Source organism: Helianthus annuus, chromosome 4 (genome assembly GCF_002127325.2).
Source record: "Helianthus annuus cultivar XRQ/B chromosome 4, HanXRQr2.0-SUNRISE, whole genome shotgun sequence".
In the NCBI taxonomy this organism is placed as follows: domain Eukaryota; kingdom Viridiplantae; phylum Streptophyta; class Magnoliopsida; order Asterales; family Asteraceae; genus Helianthus; species Helianthus annuus.
Window position 1 is genome coordinate 178,677,300 of NC_035436.2, and position 13,253 is coordinate 178,690,552.

Here is a 13,253-nt window from a genome sequence, read left to right on the forward strand (position 1 = left end):
TTGATTGTAACAAGTTAATGCATCCAACATACTTTGAACTAGATGTACTAAAGCAAACGTTCCAAAACAATTATGCATCAACAATAATCTTATAAATTTTGAGACTTGTCTATCGACTCGAAATTCTAAACACGCATCAACAATAATCTTATAAATTTTGAGACTTGTCTATCGAGTCGAAATTCTAAACACTTATTTATCCGATGGTTACATTTTAAGGCAAAAGATCAAATACAAATAGCTTTATCGTACAAAACATACGAAATACGTGAAAAGGTAAAAAAAAACACAGTGGCATTTTTCGTTATTATTACTTGTAAGTAATTATCAAAATCACCCTACAAATGATCTCGTAGGGTAATTTTGTAGAGTGTCATAGTTACTCTACAAACGTTCTTGTAGGGTAATTTTATAGAGTATCATAAATTTTGATCATGTAGGGTAATTTTGTAGAGTATCATAATTACTCTACAAATAATCTTGTAGGGTAATTTTGATCTTGTAGGGTAATATTAATCATGTAGAGTAGTTACGAGTAAACTAATTACGAAAATGTCACCACGTTTTTTTTTTACATTTTCACACCTTTCGTACGTTTTGTACGATAAAGCTATTTATACAGAATATTTACCCTGCATTTTAATTAAAAAAGATTGTTAAGTATCTAATGAATGTGTCTTTGACTTGATATATAAATTAAGAAACAAGATACACATGTGTCAATTGTGTAGATGAAGCAACCTTTATATCTCTTCTAGTATCAATGAATGGCATACCAACTGGTAATATAATTTGGACCATTGACATAAAGTGTACTGAAGGTGCTTGTTTGCATTTTGACACTGACTTCATACCAAAACAAGCCTTGTTACTTATTATTACAATAAATTACCATAAATGATCATCAGTTGAGGAGTTGAAGCTTTTAAATGGGGTGGCTTCAATCTTTATTCTCCCCCATCAAGAACCTGTGGAATCGAATTCAATGGACTCATACGCGCCATCGTAAACGTGTGTATTTAAGGTTTGTCCGTATTGTTCTTGAATGGCGCTTTATTGATGTTTGGGTTATGTTGCGGTTTGTTTGTAGGTAAAGGTTTGTATGTGTTGTATGAAGACGTCAAGTGTTGCTCGTGCGAAGATGTGCAGATGTTGTGGTCGATTTTGGTTGGACCAGAACCAAGATTTTCGATCTAAAACACGAAGGAAATAGTAATTACGCGGTTATGATTAAAAAAGTATAGCCAACCAATCAAGGTTATGTATATATTTTGTTTAAAAACCAGTGTAAATGATATATAATTGTGATGATTGGTTTGTAAATTGTAATTTGTTACTTAAAAATCAGTGTAAAAGATATATAATTGTGATGATTAAGAGTAAATAGTTTGCATAATTATTTTTAATTTTTAGGTTAAAATGCATTATAACTTTTGTTTGACCCACTAGTTTGATGTGTACTGTTCTAGTCGAACAATTGAAATAGTTGGTACATATGAAATGTTCTATTTAGTTAAGCACTACACCTGAAGTTGCATTTAATCTGTCACGGCCCCTGACCCGGTTTGACCCGTTTCAGGAGCCGCGGGACAGGAATCCCGTGGTTTTTAATTTAGGCGACAGCGGAAGTCTTTTTAAAACAGGATCTTTCAATAATTTAGGGATAAATTCCCGTAATTTACAATAATGTGATTTCCCAGGGAAATCTTTATTTTCAAAACATGTTTCTTTTATTTATTTACACTGAGCCACTTTTCTAAGCTGGGAGTGCTTCACGGCACTTTTCTTTGCTCACAACAGATCACCTGAAACATGTTTGAAAAAGGTTTTGTCAGCGGGGAAATACTGAGTGAATCATTCGGTTTACTAAAACGACACATTTGTTATAATTTACAGTATTAAGGGGAATTACAATGTTTCTGATATCAAACCAACTACCCACAGTATTTGTCACTCGACTACCCATTGGCTAGCCCATTTGTCCAATGGTGTCTGTGACTGTGGTCAGATCACCCCTTGGTCGCCCGTTTGTCCAAGTGTGACGGGAAATAAGTAATGTATACAAAACCCCACATACCGGCTGTAACTTGGTGATTACATAGACTTAATCCCTGTAATTATAACTTTGGAAAATAATTTGGAGTTTTGTAAAACAGTTGATAAAAAGAGAATGACTCACATTGCAGATTTTAGGAGCAGAGTTTAAGCCTACTGTATAGCCCTGATTAACCTAATTTAAATAATAATGCACACACAAACGGGTTAGTAACTAATTCAGCAGTTACGTCAATTCACGAGATTTAAACCCTCACAACGATTATTAAGTGAAATACTTAATCAATTCAATGGATTCACAACGAATGACAGAGCATAGTCCGAATTCGAACAGCACTCAAACATTCAAGTCGAAATCACAATGAATAATAAAGTATAAGCTCTATTTAAGCAGCACTTAAACAATCGTTGGATAGTTGTAATCGATCGGACGTTGAATCGTAATAGCGATCGAGTTATTACCCTGATTGCGGCAGCACTTCGTGAATCGTGTGTGTTTAATTGTACTGTAACAGCTCTAACTCGACGTACAGACAGAGTTGAGACGTCGTTTTCATTTCATTGTTCAAGTCCCAATGTCTGCTATTTATAGTGATTTTTGAGACTCACTTACGGACCGTAAGCCATTTCCTTTGCGGTCCGTAAGCTAAGCAGTCTAATTATAGGCTGCCTAGGCTCGGGACTAGCTTGGCTGAATCAACAAATTGGACAAATCAGATTGTCCCAACGTTTTATTTAGATAAACGTCCAACTAGGGTTTGCCCCCCTTGAGTTTTAGGGGCCCTAATCCTGATTCCGATTGTTCTGAAAATTTTAGGGTTAATGCAAAATTACTTGGGTGTCTCAATTAGGGTTTTCTTATTATCTAATTATCATCCTACTTATTGATTTTTGTGAGAGTTGTTACATAATCCATCATGTTCAATACAAAATATGTAAAGAAGCCAAGTCAAGGGGTTGTTCAAAACTCAAATTGAGTCTATTTTAAACCAACTCAAGCCAGTGTTGAGCCTAACTTAAAACTTGTTTATAAATGAGTTCGAGTCCGAGCCTTATAGATCAAGGTTCGCTAGCTTAAACGAACTTTAATTTATAAATATATTATAGTTAGTATGTAATATCATTACATAAAAAAATTATCTATGCATAGTGTATTAAAGGCATAAGCAGTATAATAGCGAAAATCGAATAAACGTTTATTTATAAAGTATGACAATTACATTTATATATAACTTATGACAATTACAATAGAAGATAAAAAAAAGTCTGATGTGTCATAAAGTTGTTAACTAATATAAACTAGGATTACGACCCGCCGCATTGCGGCGGGGATGCTTTATTTATAATTAAGTCGATCTACGACCCACACGTTGTGTTAAACCTGTCAAACGGTGTAACACCTCGAAATTTTGTGTCCAACAATGTATTGACACGTGTCTTAGGTTTACACGTGGTATTAAATACTAAATAAAGGACTAAAGTTGACAAACCTTGAAAGTATGTAAATTCGAGGGTTTGTAAAAATGTCAACGAGGGTTAAATATACTGTATAGTAACCCTAAATGATGCTCATACCTTCAAACGAATGAATCATGGATCGTACGGAGCGAAATGCGGAAGAAAGTGAGAGATTACAAACTACAGGGGTTAAATGTGTCAACATATTTAATTTATACCTCTGAGTGACCCTTTGACGAACCCGAGACTTTGTAACAGTAAATTACGCTCACTAGAATATACGATATAAATTTCGCGAAGTTCCGTTTTAAAACGAGAAAGTTATGATCAAATTCGTATGCGAGGGGTTAAAAGCGTCAACAATGAAAGTTAAGGCTTTTCGGATAGTAATTAAATTAACCGGGGACTTGACGATGTGGGTAAAAGTCACGAGGCCCTTATTCGTAAATAATCGAGGCCCAAATCGCAAAGTTACCCCTTCGAAACCGAAAGGTCAGGTCAATGATTACAAAAGATTTGAAAATCTTGAAAATCAAGTCTGAGGCGGGCCGCGTTAAAGATCTGAGTAACTTAATGTGGCCGCGAGCCATCTGTAGATCCGGTTACTGACATTAGGATTCAGGCGGCCCGCATAAAGGTGGCCTGATCCTTAATGCGGGCCGCGTCAAGGTGCCAGATGCAGTAAACATGGGCAGATTCACTGTTTGAGCTTGTAAACGACCTTGGATGCATTAATTGAAGCATGGGCGCCCCCTACATGTCCCCTAGCACTCAGGGACACCTGCTGATCATCCATGAGCAATCATATGTTGAGTTGTAATGATCTTGAGCTCAATTTTTCAGTATAAAAGGCAAGGTAGTGCACCATTGTTCAACACACCTCAAACCTGCCTTCTTGATCATTTCTGAAGCTCTCAAGCATTCTTCTAACATCTCTGGTCGTGCACCAAGCTTCTGTAAGTATGCCTAACCCTTTGTGGCTTAGTTTATGCATAGTTTAGCTTAAAAGTCAATCCGTCGTAATTAACGATTGACTTTGCGATAAATCACAAATGGTCCAGTGGTTTGTCGAATCAAAAGTAGTTATATGTTGGTAATCATGTGGGCTTTAAACCCCAAAAAGGGCACCCTCTGATTCCCACTCTAACTAGTCCGAATGTCGAGTCAAACTTGCCTAGAAAAAGTCAACAGAATACCATTTTGTGATTTTATGCATAATCAGTAATGTAGATGGTGTGTAACCTGTTTTAACACTCATAAAACATGATAATAAGTATATTAACTAGTCTGAGCTTGTTTGATCCGACCATTTACTGTTTTGACCCGGTTCGGAGCCGAAAGTCGCAAAACTTTGACTTTTGTTTTGACTTCAGTTCTGACCCGTTATGATGTGATATAGATATGCCTTAGGACTCTCTTAAGACCAGGTTACATGATGGTATAACCCTCTGTGACCGGTTCGTTGTTTGTCCGAGTCTTTTACACCTTTCCGTTAAATGCTTAAAAGTTGACCGTAACGCCCTTTTCAATTTAAAACGAGAATTTCGGACATGTGAAAGGACCATAACCTTAGTTACTGATTTCTAAGAATGTCCCTAAAATTTCACGTCAATCCGAGGTCCAGAATAGGAGTTATGCTAAATAGCGCAATTACGGAAACTTTAGTAATTAAATAACGCAATTAGCATAACGCCTATCTAAACCCAGATTTCGACACCAAACCTTTTACACACTGATGTAAAATAATATTTTGGGATTTTTAAAGATTTTTAATTATTTTTAGCCTGCTCATAACCTGCGGTTATGGCATCGGTTCGGTAATTACCGAATATACCCTTTTCGGACATAACTTGAGTTCTACAAGGTCTTTTGACCCGATTCCAGTTGCTACTGATTTTAAATATTAAATAAAGTATTTCGGACTTTATAAACTGTTCGGAAAACTCAGATTTCCTGTAGAACTCAGAAACCTCTTTTATAAATCTTTAAAATGACCGAAATACCCCTACGGGGCATAAAATAGATTTAAACTCGTTACGGGCATTATGGAAGGTATCCTAATGATACCACAACCTCTTTAAAGCATATTGACTTAGGAAACCTGTGTAGGACTCTTACGGTTACCCGTTGCGCCTTTTGCGCGCACGGTTCGGTTTATGTAACTAGTTTACATAAACAAGCCGAAACGGGTCAAACCTTATTGTTTTGACCTCAAAATCCAGAGTGTGATTATTATACCCATATAAAACAAGTCTTCAAACTTGTTGGGTCCAAATCACATTCCATTCCCGGTTTTCGCCTTTCACGCGATTAAACCGTAATTATCCTTTGAAACTGACCGGTCTAAGCTACGGCTAAATTAAAGACCCGTCAGGATTCTAATAGGTTTATTTTAAACCTTCGTTCCAGAATAGGAGACCAGTAAAAGATATTTGCACTTATTCGATTAAGGATTTATACTTGCAAAGGTAAATACTTTTAACTTATTTTCCGTTATACGGGCTTGGGTTACGGTATATAAAATACCGCTTGGTCGGGCAATTGACCCCAACTCATTAGTAGTTGGGTATTATCAATGTGACCCGTTTAAAAATTGGTTTTGTTGGCTTTACGCCTTTGGGAGCTTAATGACCATGTCCTGGATATCCTTGGCAGCATTTTACGAAATGGCCACGACCTTGACATCCGGGTGTAGGCGTACACCCGGCATTATGTCTATAATTATAAAGGTATAGCCGTTGGTTTTCCCGCCACGGTTTTATACTATGTGGTGTGTCTATTAACCTTTAACCCGGCACGACCCGGGCGACCGAACGCATAGTAAACATGTAATCTTTTACAAGATCTAATTATAAATTATCCCAAGTTATAAAGAGTTCGTGCCTTGTGCATTCAAATCAATTTTATTAAACATTTTACAAAAGTGTCGGTTGAATGTATTTACCAGTGTAAACTGACGTATTTCCCCAAAAAGATTAAATGCAGGTACTAAGCGTAATTGGCTGGATAATTCTCCTTAGCATCAATAAAGAGTCTCGCAAGCTTAAGATGCCTACGTCTGTTAAACAATACTTATATTTTTATTTGATCCCCTGTGGATTTTATTTCAACGATGGTGATACTTTGATATTACATTCAATGTTGAAATACATTTATCTTTATGCTTCCGCTGTGCATTCATATATTGTGTGGTTTGGCTATATTGTTGCCAACTACATCACGGTAATCCCCCACCGGGCCCACCGGTGAGACACGTGAAAATCGGGGTGTGACAAACGGGGTAAAAATAGACGATGTAAAAACGTTCACCCACACACGCACGTTGCGTCGTGTTAACTCGCAAAATTTAGAACGAAACGTAAAAACGTTAAGACAAAGACGCACGCTGTGATGTGTTAAATCACAAAATTTAGAACCAAATTTGCGGAAAATGAAAACTATAAAGGACCAAAGTTGAAAGTAAAAAAAGTTATGAGGATAGATTGTAAAAGATAAAAAATTTTGGGTTAAAAGTAAAAAACAAATAGTTTTGGGTTAAAAGTAATTTATGAAATACTTTTGGGTGAAAAGTAAAAAAAATCAAAATTTTTTTTTGGAAAACCCCCAAAGCCAACGTTACGACAACCATATGCATAACAATTTTTTCTTTGAAAAATCCCCAAAGCACACCCCGCGTTGCGGCGGGGCGTAAAACGGTGTCAAATAGTACTAATGTCACACAACCGTCATCGACAACCAACACTGACTCGACCTATAATATGCGTATTGCGACGAACCTGTCAAACATGGAAAAATAGAAGTAAAAACGTTGAACCACACATGCACGTTGCGTCGTATTAACTCGAAAATTTTAGAACTATACGTAAAACGAAAATTTGCGAAAGATGAAAAGTATAAGTGATAAAAGTTGTGAAGTCAAATTGCAAATAATGAAAAGTTTTGGGTTAAAGTTAAAAAAACAAATTATGTAGGGTTAAAATTGAAAAATGTACAAACCTTTGGGTTAAAACAAAAAAATCAAGTTTTTTTTAAAAAAAAAAAACACCAAAACACAGCTTACAAGTCCTTATGTACAAAAAGTTTGCTAATTTATATAGCTTTTAATTTAATTTTAATTTTAATATAAACAATAAACTAAACTTGTCAGAGTCAAGCTCGAGCATGCTGACTCACAAGTCGGTCCATTTACACCTTCCATCAACACCATTATGCCACATAGCAAAATATCAAAATACCATATATCAACTCATACAAATATTTAAGGGTGTTAGAGCATTCACATCCAATCCATCAAATTATACATACATTCCACTAAAAAACAACTCCTATATCAATATATTTCCACTAAAAACAAATACTTTTTCTCTCTCCTTTCAATTAAATAATATTATCATTACATTTTTCTCTAACTTCCACTCACAACCACTTTCAAAATATATTAAAAAATTATAACGGGTGAACAGTGTCCCCCCAAATATACAGATGAACAGTAACATTTTCTCTCTCCTCTACTCACAACCACTTTTTATACCCTTTATAATATAAAAACCCTTCCTCACATAATTTGATGGTTAGGATGTGAATGCTCTTAGAGCATTCACATCCAATCCATTATATTTTCACCCTAAATTACACTAAAAAACATTATATTTTCTCTCTCATTTTCAATTAAATAATATTTCCTTATACCTTTATCATTACCTTTTCTTTCTCCTCAACTCACAACCACTTTCTAAATATATTAAAAAATTATAGGGGGTAAACAGTGTCCCCCAAATATACAGATGAACAGTAACATTTTCTCTCTCCTCCACTCACAGCCACTTTTAATACTCTTTATATTCTAAAAACAACACACACATAATTTGATTCCTTGGATGTGAATGCTCTTAGGAGTGGGCGGTAAACCCACTCGGCAAACTGCCTTTGTCGTGCGGTAACATCGCCGCCAGTGGGTTTGCCGCTGGTGAAGTTTGCCAATGCGGGGAGATGACGCCGATGCGGGGAGATGATCGGAGAAGAGAGAGAGGGAGGGTATGAGAGAGAGGGTATTATGGGGTGGGGTCCATGGCATCTCTCAACCAATCACACATTTTCCTTTTTTTTTAAAAAAAAAAGTTTACCACTTTACCAAGTGTCTAAACCATTGCCAACACTTTTCACCAAAGTTTAAACACTTTTGACTGATTGACATGACGCGCTCTAATTGGTCGGTTTTTTAGTTTGCCACTCCAAAGTGTTTAACCACTCCTAACACCCTTATCAGGTATGAACAAATACATTGTTTAGTGTTGGCAATAAATATACATCCTTAATTTAACATTTAACAAAAATGGTTTCTGAGTGATTTTTACTATTTATTTTTCTTACATATTTGACCTTTCAACTTTTAACTTCATACTCATCAACCCCTTAGTTTTTATTTTTTAACCTCTTTAATTTTCATCTTTTACAGATTTGTCGTTTTACGTTTCGGTCTAAATCTTGCGAGTAAACATGTTGCAACGTGCATGTATGATTTAACGTTTTTACATTTATTTTTTGGAAAAATTAAAAGTTTTGTCCTTTATCTTTATACCACTTTTCAGGCGGTGTCCTTTTTAACGAATGTTGACAGGCGGTATCCTTTACTAGGTATTTTGTTGCAAGTTTAGTCCTTTACACCCAACCCAGTTAAAAAACCCTGTTAATTGTTGGTTGTAAAAGACTAAACTTGCAACAAAATACCTAGGTAAAGGACTAAACTTGCAACAAAATACCTAGTAAAGGACACCGCCTGTCAACAATTAACAGGGTTTTTTAACTGGGTTGGGTGTAAAGGACTAAACTTGCAACAAAATACCTAGTAAAGGACACCGCCTGTCAACATTCATTCGAAAGGACACCGCCTGAAAAGTGGTATAAAGATAAAGGACAAAACTTGTAATTTTTCCTTATTTTTTTGGTGGTTTAACGGTCCCATTACAACTTGCGGGTCCTAAGCCGACTCAGTTATTCTTTTCTATGTTTTACATTTTGGTCTAATTTTTATTAGGGCTGTAAACGAGCCGAGTTCGGCCCAGCTCGAGCTCGAATTTCAAATCGAGCTAAAATTTGAGGCTCGACTCGATTAAAATTTTAGCTAGCTCGGCTCGATCTTGCGCGAACAACAAAGAACCGCAAAATTTACTACTTAAAAAGCCCTGAAAAAATGAATCTCTTCATAGACTAAGGGTCATAATTGCAATTTAATTTAACCAAATGACTAAATATGCAAATATAAATAGTAAACTCACTTTGTATATTGTCTTTACCTTCTATTATAGGGGAGATACTCCCTTAATTTTTGTCTTCCGAGCGATGTGGAATAAAAAAAATGAAGGATGTAAACCTTATCGAGCCGGCTCATGAGCCGAGCCAGGACAAGCTCGAGCTCAGCTCGTTTACAAACCGAGCTGGCTCGTTTACAACCGAGCCAATTTCGAGCCGAGTTTTTTTTCGAACTTTTTTCGAGCGAGCTGCGAGCCACAAGTTTTTTGAACACCCCTAATTTTTTGTAAGTTAACACATTGTAACTTGCATTTGTAGTTTAACGTTTTTACAAGTTTACTTTTTTTTTTTTTTTTCAGTTTAACAGCCCTATCACAAATCACGGATTCTAAACACTAGTTTTTAAAAAGACAACAAATCTTGTTGTGATGTGTTTTGGGTCACAAATAAAATAAGTCTGTTTGAAGAAAATGGGCCATAGTGTGTTGAAAATAAAGATCAGCCCAGCCCAGCCCACTAAAAGACCGTGTGTGATTCATTATATGCGATTGCAATATGAGCGTTAGGGTTTCTAATCTGTCTCTGCCGATTTCTCAACAGCAAAAGCCGTCGTCAACCGGAGTAGCTCATCTACGGTAATTCTTATTCTTACTACTCTAATTTCGGAATATGAATTCACAAATCTTCATGTATTGCTTCATTTCAGTCAAACAATCACTTGTTTTATCCAAAAAACAAATCTTAGAATTCAATGTGGTTTTGGTACCAGATTTTAATATGGTTAGGGTTTCCGTGCTGTGATTGATCGGTGTGAGTGTTAATTCATCGAGTTTCTTGTAGATTAGTGTAGTATTAATCAGTTTTATTCTTCTTATTGCATTTAGAAACTGTATAGATGTTCATTAGTGGCGTGTTAGTTTGTCTGGCTGCTTAATGTTGACTATACATGTTATAGGCGTTTTTGTTGGCTAGTTTGATACTTTGATCTAGTTTAAGTTAGGGGTGTGCACGGTTTGGTTATTTATAAAACCAAAACCGTAACCGAAAGTTCGGTGTTCGGTTTTTTAAAACCATTCGGTTTTGGTTTTTTTGGTGTCAGTTATTTCGGTTTTAGCAACGGTTTGGTTTTTCGGTTTTTGAAACAAATTACGCAAGATTCAAAAATTAAAAGATTAAAAATCTTTCTTAAATGCAATCTTTTAAAAACCGGTTTTTATACCATACCGGGTTGAGCTCAGAAACGGTTCGACGGTTACTACCTGCCAGTTTAAACCGGTTTTTAAAACATCGCTTAAATGTTTACATTTATGTTAGTATATTTAGTCTTTGTAGTTAGTATTGTTTACATAAATGTAACCTTCTAATCTATTTTAATATTTCTCCAAAGTTTTCGGTTATTGAAAATGGTTATTTGAAAACCGAACCGTCGGTTTTCGGTCCGGATTTTTCGGTTATTTCGGTTTTCTGCGCACACTTAGTGTAAGTTATGTGTTGGATGAAGGTTATTTGGTGTGTTGTTGCAAAAGATTAAACAAACCTAGCTAAATTGATTGACTTTTGTTCAAAGTTCAAACCAGAGTTGTGAATTAAGTTTCGTTGTTCTGTTATTACTTGTGAATTACATGAATAGAAGGTTTTATATTGTTATGTTTTTGTGCATTGTTTAGTGAAAATGGCGGACACCAAGGCAGTGACAATCCGTACCAGGAAGTTCATGACAAACCGACTCCTATCCAGGAAACAGTTTGTGAGTCTTGTCTAGTTTCTGATGCTTTGATTTCTAGTTTTGACAGTTGTTTATGATACTTACGAATTGGTTGTGTCGATGTAGGTCATTGATGTGCTACACCCAGGCAGGCCAAATGTCTCCAAGGTTTGTTCTTTTTTGTGATCTTCTCATATACGTTTATGTTTCTATTGTGCATGTGTTTTGTTTGGATATCAAGGATTTGTATAAAGTGTAGATGAAAAGTTATTGTGTTTGATTAGTTATATGTTATAAGGTATTCAATGTTTTGTTTTTAGGTCCTCTAAATTGTTTTTTCACTTTTTGTTTTTGTTAAAGGCTGAGTTGAAGGAGAAATTGGCTAGGATGTATGAGGTGAAAGATCCAAATGCTATCTTTGTATTCAAGTTCAGAACTCATTTCGGTGGTGGCAAATCAACTGGTTTTGGTTTGATTTATGATTCTGTTGAGAATGCCAAGAAATACGAGCCAAAATATAGGCTTATCAGGGTAACTCTCTAAACTCCAATGTCAGCATCAGTTGATCTTGGTTTTCCTTATTTTTGGTCATGTGGCATTTAGGGGATGCTTGGATTCAGGGTTTGGGCTCATTTCAAGGTTATGGGTTTTAAAATTAGAAATAATAATTTTAAAATTAGAAATAATAATTTTAAAATTGGCATTTTCTAAAAGTACCAAAGGGGATGGGTTTAGATATTTGTTCGCATTCTCAGTTTACTCCGCTGGTTAGCAGTATTTATAGTGATCATACCTTGGAAACCAAAAACACCACCTTATATTTATGTGTTTTGTAACCAAAATAAGTTTATCGTGACATTTACTCTTGGTTTTTTTATTTCTAATATTTTTGTGAATTTATGCAGAATGGACTTGATACCAAGGTTGAGAAATCAAGGAAGCAGTTGAAGGAAAGGAAGAACAGAGCAAAGAAGATCCGAGGTGTAAAAAAGGTCAGTACCCAACTATATTTATCTTGATGCGTACAAAGGGGTTCGTATACATACGCATATGTGTGTGTGCGTACATGCACCTTTGTTTTTATTGTTTTCTTAAAACCACGGGATAACGGAAGTCTAATAGATATTTGCTAACTGTGCAGACCAAGGCAGGGGATGCTGCCAAGAAGAAGAAGTAAGCAATGAAACTGGTGGTATTTGTTTTGTTCTTATGACATCTGTCGTGTTTTCTTGGTGCAACTTTTTGGTTGGGTTTTTGTTTAGGAACTTAAAATTAAATGAACTAGAATTGTAGCTTTATGTTGGATGTTTTCGGCAGTTTTTATGGCTTAATGTTTTGCAATATATGTGCTCTCCGAACCTGGTCATCAAAGGCTTTTAGAAAGTGAAACTATTCTGTGGTTGGCTATGGACACTCGACACGGTCTTGTGCTTAATCTTGAACTTTTGCTTCATAACTTACACATCAATATGTGTTTTGTCAAAGCTTTTATACTTGAAAAACCGAAGGGCTGTTTCAGAACTTGGAACTTGTGAACTATTAAGTGCTGAACTATTAAGAGCTAGTATAATACTTAATTATTCAGAGGCAAATGTCTGACCAATTCAGATAAGAGATCATAATCATTCAGATTTGGTATAATATTTAACCATTCAGAAACAAATGTCTTAATCATTCAGATATCTGCTCGTGAAACAAACAGTCTGAACCATTAAGTGTTGAACAAGTAAGACGTCCAAACCATTAAAAGTTCGTTAAGAGCGGAAACAAATGGCTTCTAAAACTT

General features: G+C 35.6%; 1 protein-coding gene and 1 long non-coding RNA gene across 2 annotated transcripts; both read left to right on the top strand.

Moving 5' to 3' along the window:
- Positions 1 to 890: 890 nt before the first annotated feature.
- Positions 891 to 1,396, top strand: LOC110935130. The gene is made up of 2 exons (XR_002588889.2): positions 891 to 1,011; positions 1,091 to 1,396. It is a non-coding gene; the product is annotated as an uncharacterized LOC110935130 (long non-coding RNA).
- An 8,877-nt stretch (positions 1,397 to 10,273) lies between these two features.
- On the top strand, positions 10,274 to 12,880 carry LOC110937429 (40S ribosomal protein S24-1). The gene is made up of 6 exons (XM_022179851.2): positions 10,274 to 10,397; positions 11,430 to 11,509; positions 11,594 to 11,635; positions 11,828 to 11,998; positions 12,373 to 12,459; positions 12,609 to 12,880. Exons 2-6 carry the CDS (start codon positions 11,435 to 11,437, stop codon positions 12,642 to 12,644), a joined length of 411 nt encoding a protein of 136 aa, XP_022035543.1. The 5' UTR covers positions 10,274 to 10,397; positions 11,430 to 11,434; the 3' UTR covers positions 12,645 to 12,880.
- The last annotated feature ends 373 nt before the right edge of the window (positions 12,881 to 13,253 follow it).